This window comes from Fukomys damarensis, unplaced genomic scaffold (assembly GCF_012274545.1).
Source record: "Fukomys damarensis isolate Sample0158 unplaced genomic scaffold, DMR_v1.0_HiC HiC_scaffold_11, whole genome shotgun sequence".
In the NCBI taxonomy this organism is placed as follows: domain Eukaryota; kingdom Metazoa; phylum Chordata; class Mammalia; order Rodentia; family Bathyergidae; genus Fukomys; species Fukomys damarensis.
Genome location: NW_022900923.1, coordinates 13,415,334 through 13,421,989, shown reverse-complemented (window position 1 = coordinate 13,421,989; position 6,656 = coordinate 13,415,334). Strand labels below are relative to the sequence as shown.

The window sequence follows — 6,656 nt, the reverse complement described above, 5'->3', positions numbered from 1 at the left end:
TATTATAATATATTATATATATAATAAATCTGAAGCATGTTAAGTTCTTTCTAGGCATTATAATTCAGGGTTTTCATAGTAAAGCTTTAAAGGTAGGCAGATAGATAGATACATAGATACATAGATACATAGACAGACAGACAGACACTGATATTAATGTTTCAATATCCTACAAGAGAGCTAGCTATGCTATGTAATACCTATACCAGTTTCTCTAAATTTATGGAAAGCAGCTTGGCAAATATCTACATTACCCAAATACACAAGCCCTAAAACTGTCAGTTACTATTTTAGATTCAGACTATTAACTAATTTCAACATTCACTCATTCGATCAGTATTTGCTGGGAATCAACTATGTGCCAGGCATTGTTATAGAAGACAGATAAAAATCTTTTCTTATAAAGCTTTCGTTGTAGTGGAGTGTGAGACTGTAAAAAACAAATAACTAAAATATATCATATGTCAAATTGTGGCGAGTAACACGGAGAAAAATAAATTGAAGAATAGAAAATTGGGTGTCCTAAGGCAGGGATAAAATTTGCAATTTAAATGACATGATTGAAGAGCGCCTCACTGAGAAAGAGCCTAATAGCAAAGTGCTGAGTGAAGTAAAGGACAGAGCCATGTAGATGTCTAGTGAAAAGCATTCTGAGAAGAAGAAATAGAACATGCAAAATCCTTATGTTAAAAATGTACCTCGAATCTTCAAGGAATCACGAGACTAGCATGGCTAGAGTGGGCAAGAGCGAAAAGTTGAAGTCACATGCACTTGAAGTCACAAGGATGTTCATAGAAGCATTATTAATAGCTGTCAAAATCTGGAAACAGAAAACTATATAGTAGAATGAGTGGGTTGTAGCACATTTATATAATGGAATTCTATATAGGAAAGAATGAAAAAGAAAAACTTACAGGATAACGTGGATGAATATCGCAAAGGCAATATTGAATAAGAGAGGCCAAATGCTAAAGAACACACTGCATGATTCCATCTGTATAAATTTTATACATAAAGCAAAACTAACATATGCAGTAACAAGACAGACCATGTATGGGAGGACAGAGCTTTTGCGTGATCAGAAAAGAGAGACAAGGAGTTTTCTGGGAGGACTGGATGGAGGTAATATGTTCTTTTTGTGATAACTCACTTAGGGTTAGTGCACATTTCGGTATGCATGCATGTTTTGCCTCAATTTTTTTATACACAGTGGGGACACAGTTCAGTAGCAGAGCACTTGGCCTAGCATGCATGAGTCTCTGGTTTCAATTCCCAGCATCTATGTATCTATCCACCCACGAATGAAGTGGAAGAATTTGTGGTAGCAAATATACAGATAATTCTTTCAAAACATTTTACTCTAAGAACAAAGAAATAGGTTGAAATTTTGCCTACTTATATTTGTCATTAATGAGAAACACCTGTCCTTTTATTGACTCTAGGTTTTCTCTAAATCAGCTCATTTTCAACTTAATTTTAAAAGCAAATTGTACATTAGCACTATAAATTTCACCTGCCATAATAGAAGTAACTGTTAAAGACAATGAACAAAAATGATCCAATTAATTTAAAAATAGAAAAACAATTGAATGACATTGTAGCTTGTATCTAGATGTCCCCCGATGCCTCACACAGGGCACCACTCTCAGAAGGGATTAATGTAGTTCTTGTGGAAGGTTGTTTCCTGAAATGGTGGGTTGTTATCAAAAGTAAGTCCAGGGCTGGGGATTTAGCTCAGTGGTTCTGCCGCCTGCCTTGCAAGCGCAAGGACCCGAGTTCGATCCCCAGTACCACAAAAAAAAAAAAAAGTAAGTCTGGACTCTTACATACTTCCTGTCTGCCCATGTGACTGCTCTCTCCTTCTTGCAGCCCTCCCACCATGATGTGGTATAGGAGGCCCTCACCAGATGCTGAATAGATGAGGCTGCTCCAACTTGGAACTTCAGCCTCCAAAACTGTGGGTTAATTATACTTATTTTCTTTATAAAGTACTCAGTGTCAGAGGTTTTTTTCTTTATAGTAATAGAAAACAAACTAATACACCAGTGATAAGAAAATTCATAGACATCACCTTTGCCCTCAAGGTAAGGTTGCCAAATAAAAATACCGAAGGCCTAGTTAAATTTGAATTTCAGGTAAACATGGAATTTTATTTTTAGTGTATGTCCTAAATATTTGCATTAGACATACACTAAAGTGTACGCATTGTACATTTTTGTTCAGATTTCCTAAATCCAGCAACCCTACCTCCAAGGGTTTTCAGATTATTAGGGGACAAAGTCAACTAAAATAGTGTGAGAACTTGCGAAGTGTCAGAAGGAAAAAGCCATCACAGGATGCTTAGGTGCATGCGAAATATCCAGCTCAGTGAAGACTTCAGAGAACTGATAACGCCAGAAATGAGTCTTAAGCTCAGAGTACCATTTATTTCAGAATTCAACAATACCATCATGATTTGTATTTAAGTTTTGCATAAATGCCTGTTTTGTCTGCAGAACAAGATTCTAAATTCCTTGAAGAGAGAGGCTATCTTTTTGTGTCCCCCACACCACTTAGCACTCACAAGCACACCTAATACATGCAGGAAATACTGCACAAATTGATCCAATGGTCTTTTTCTTCCCATGCGTAAAAATATTCTATTCAGGGATATATTTTTAACTGGTGCTTTCATTTTTAGTTTTAATCGTCAAACAATGCAGCCAAAAACCAAGTTGGGAAACTTTGGAGTTAAATGGTAAACACATAGGGTGTTTGTAGTGCAGAAACCTCTTGTTAGTTCCATGTACCCCCCACCACAAACACTTCGTTGCCAGCAGCAGCTACACCAGATGCCCCACAACTTCTGCGGCAAATTTTTCCATTCCAAATGCCTCTGTCCCACAGCTTCTCTGAATAACCCCACTCTGAAGTCAGACTTTCCCACTCTGATCTATGATGAATGCCTCAGAGGAAAGTCCATGGATAGCTGGCAGGACACTGGACACGTGTGAGCCCGCTTTTTTGGTCTATTGGTAGTCTTTCCCGTAGTCAATTGGAATAGTCTGTGCACTGCTTCCCCTTATACTATAGCATCACTGTTAGGGGAAGTAAGGCTTCTTTGAAATGGCTTTATTTTGACTATTTCTGATACCTACCTCAAGTACAGAAGGCTGAGCTAGTTATACTCAGCTGGAAACACTAAAAGTTGCAGGGACTTAAAGCAGCCAGCAGCAGTCAAGGCTGTTAACACTGCGGGCATTCAGCAGCCAGACCTGTTACTCCAGTTTCATGAAGAGTTCCAGACAGTTGCCAGTAGCTGCTGGCTCCCGCTGCTAAGACAGCGACCAAGAGGGTCATTAAGAGCTGACAGCCACTGGTACTCAGAGCCACTGGTACTCAGAGCCACTTCGCATATTCTGGATTTCTATCTGAATTGGAGAACCTCAGCATATCGGAACAAAAAAGGAAGTAGTTTTAAATGTGTGCTTCTTGCTCTTAAATTGCATGAATCAAGTCTGAATTGTCATTCTGTTACCTCTGGACCCAAAACATACTTTGTAGTCTGGCCTTAAAGCGACCCCCCCCCCGCTAAAACTTTCTCAACACAATATTCCAAAAACAGAAAAGTTACCAGGACTGGGGTTAATATGAGGACTGCAAATCCAGCCCCAAGTGGACCCTAAAGTCCAAATTGTCTTTAAAATCTGTGTTCCTTAGCCCTCTATATTATTATAAAGATAAAAATTTCCCTAATTTAGGTAAAAAATGGATGAAGCCAGACTAAAGTGATAAAAGCAGATTTCAATCAACACTATTGCAATAGAAAAGAGAGACCAGTTTAAACTGAACTCAACTTCAATTCGTGGGGAAGATAAGACGTTTCAGAGACAATGAAAGAATGTACGCTTTTTTCCCTTCCACGTTCTTGTTTCAAAAGCTAAAAATACTAACACGAGGCGGCGCTCTTTGCAACCGCCTGGAACCGACGCTAAACTCAAGAGAGAACTACAACTCCCAGCAGCAACAGGGAGAGCGAAAACACCCCACTTCCGGGACTCTCGGTCCCGAACGCCAATACAGCAGCGACAAGCCGGGCACCACGTGCTGAACAGTCCTGCCCGGCCAAGGGCTAAGGACCCGGATGAGCGTAAAACCGCGGGAGGCGGTGCGGCGGCGTAGCTGCGTAGCGCTTTCGTCACGTCCGCTGGGCGGGGTCTCAGTTATCCCGCGCAAATTGAAAGGTCAGTCTTTTTGCGTGGAGCTGCTGGTGGCCCTTTGTTCACCGCCGGCCTCAGTTGCTCTGGCCCAAATGAGTGAGGGTTGTCGCGGCTGGATACCAGAGGCTCCTTCCGGCTTCCTGCGAGCGGGCTGTGCGAAAGCTAAAGGGTGGATCTCCGCGGTGGTCAGACCTATCGCCTCTCACGTCCTTCCTCGTGAGACTCAGTCTTCTGGGGACGAAAGGAGCGTCTGGCATGGTCTCCCCGACCCTACCCAAAGCGCTCAGTCTGATGGGAGCGAGTCACTAGGCCGGGGCTGTAGATCGGTGAGCGTAGGAAGACCGCGCTTGCTGGGGACGGTCCCGGCGGGAGCGAGCACAGGACTGTCCCACATCTCACGCTTTTCCGCAGAAGCTGACAGAGCAGTTCATACGTGCAGACTCCCCATTTTCAAATGATGACAAAAATATTTTCCTTAACCTACAGGCCAAGGGAAACAAACGCGTGGAATGAGCTGCGGCTGCGCCTGCGCATCCCTCTAAGACCGGAGTAACTCAGGAAGTTGCTGCGATTCTTGTTCCTCGAGTGCCCCGGGTGACTTCCTCAGTTGATATGTGCCGTATGGCACACAGCCATTCCTGCTGGGCCAACGAGGAGATGCTTATTCGAGGACATTTACCTGGCCTACAAGAAACGTACCAAAATTTCGAGTCTGTTTTCCTTACTGTGATGGTAGATGGTTTCTTGCCAAGTGTGGCTTGAAGACCACCTGCATCCAAATTGCCCTCCACTCCCCTTAACTACTGCATCATAGTCACCGGGGTGAAGTGGAAAGCCTGCAAACTGCTCAACTAGAACATCAGAGCTCTAATACTGTGTCAGAGGGTAAGGCTGACTTCAGATCCTGTATGTACTCTTTCTTTTCTTTCCTCCAAACTTGATGATTAGGAGACTCATTTTTAGATGTTAAGCTCAGTGCTGTCTTTTATCTTTTATCATGAGTAGAGATTTGAGGATAGTAGATTCAGAGAGGAGTGTCAGCTCCCGAATTTTTGCGTAGAAAGGTCTTAAGGACTACAACTTGGATGTAAGGGAAGGGGCAAGTTAAAGCATTTGTCTTCAAGTTGTATTTGCACACAGCAAGAATAGTTTCACATTTCTTGGGGGTAGTTTTTTATCTTTCAGTTGAAATGCCTGAAACTGCTCGCTTCAGCAGCACTTACACTAAAATTGAAATGCCTGAAACTTGAATTTCTACTATGTGACTGCAAGTTGGCCCATTCGTTTGTAGAGGCACTGATGTGGCATGCACAACTTTGTAGATTTTTAAGTGTTTTTGGGTGTGTGTGTGGTACTGGGGATTAAACCCAGGGGCAATTTGCCACTAAGCTGTGTATCCAGCCCTTTTTATTCTTTTGTTTCAAGACAAGGTCTTGCTAAATTGTCTAGGCTTACCTGGAGCTTGCAGTCCTCCTACCCCATCTTCTTGAGTAGCTGGGGTTACAGAGTGAGCCATCACACCTAACTTTAACAGTGCTTTTTTGATGAAAGGGACAGGCCTTCGTGTCTGAGTACCTTGTGTGTGCCTGGAACTATTAAGAATTTGGAAAATGCATTGTAGTTCTTTAAGTGTGAAAACACTTTGGAAAGAATAAACATTAAGCAACCATCCAGGAGCATTTAGAGGTAGTATGTTAATGTAAATCCTGAGCTATGATTGGCAGAGAGAAGTTCCATTTATTAGCTAATAAAAATGGATTCTGTGTTGGTTTGCAAGCTCTTTATTTTTCTAAAGCTTTTTGGTAAATATATTTTGCTTTAAATATTTCTGTTTTTCCTCTTGTATTAGGTAGTTAATTTGACACTATGGGGATACAAGGATTGCTACAATTCATCAAAGAAGCTTCTGAACCCATCCACGTGAGGAAGTATAAAGGACAGGTAGTAGCTGTGGATACCTATTGTTGGCTTCACAAAGGAGCTATTGCTTGTGCTGAAAAACTAGCCAAAGGTGAACCTACTGATAAGTAAGTTTGGATGTGATGTTAATTTTTTTAGAATCAAGAATGAGATTTAAGACTGCTTTTTTTCCCAGAAAGATTATTTTCACTCATTGTCAGAATTTATTAAGAAATGAGAATTTGTGTTTTAGAATATTGCCAAATCAAGGATGACTTACTTCTTTTATACTCTTGGCTACAGAAGACATACTGCTATTTCTTTTAACAAAATGAAGCTAAGGAGCTTCTTTTTATTTCATATGTAGCCAAAAGTGGTGGCCCATGTTGACCTCTAGTCCCAACTCTAACTTCATCTAAGGCAGGTTCAGTAGGCTAATGTCTTCTATTTCTTAAATAGAAACACTAAAAAACCAAGTATAATTTCTAAGCAGGAAAAGATTTGGCCAATGTTGGTTTTTTTCCTTTTTTTTTTTTTTTTTTTTTTTTTTTTTTTTTT

The 6,656-nt window shown here is 41.0% G+C and overlaps 1 protein-coding gene across 3 annotated transcripts in view; it reads left to right on the top strand.

Moving 5' to 3' along the window:
• The first annotated feature begins 4,191 nt into the window (after window positions 1-4,191).
• The window catches only part of Exo1 (exonuclease 1), a 27,254-nt gene continuing 24,789 nt past the window's right edge, over window positions 4,192-6,656 (top strand). For 2 of the 3 annotated variants that reach the window (XM_019210420.2, XM_010642655.3), the window contains exons 1-3: window positions 4,192-4,223; window positions 4,686-5,084; window positions 6,049-6,226. In XM_019210420.2, coding sequence (XP_019065965.1) covers window positions 6,066-6,226 — 161 coding nt within the window. In that variant the 5' untranslated portion in view covers window positions 4,192-4,223; window positions 4,686-5,084; window positions 6,049-6,065. Of the gene's footprint in view, window positions 4,224-4,249; window positions 4,526-4,685; window positions 5,085-6,048; window positions 6,227-6,656 lie in introns of those variants that run through there. The other variant, XM_010642656.2, reaches the window with a different exon arrangement.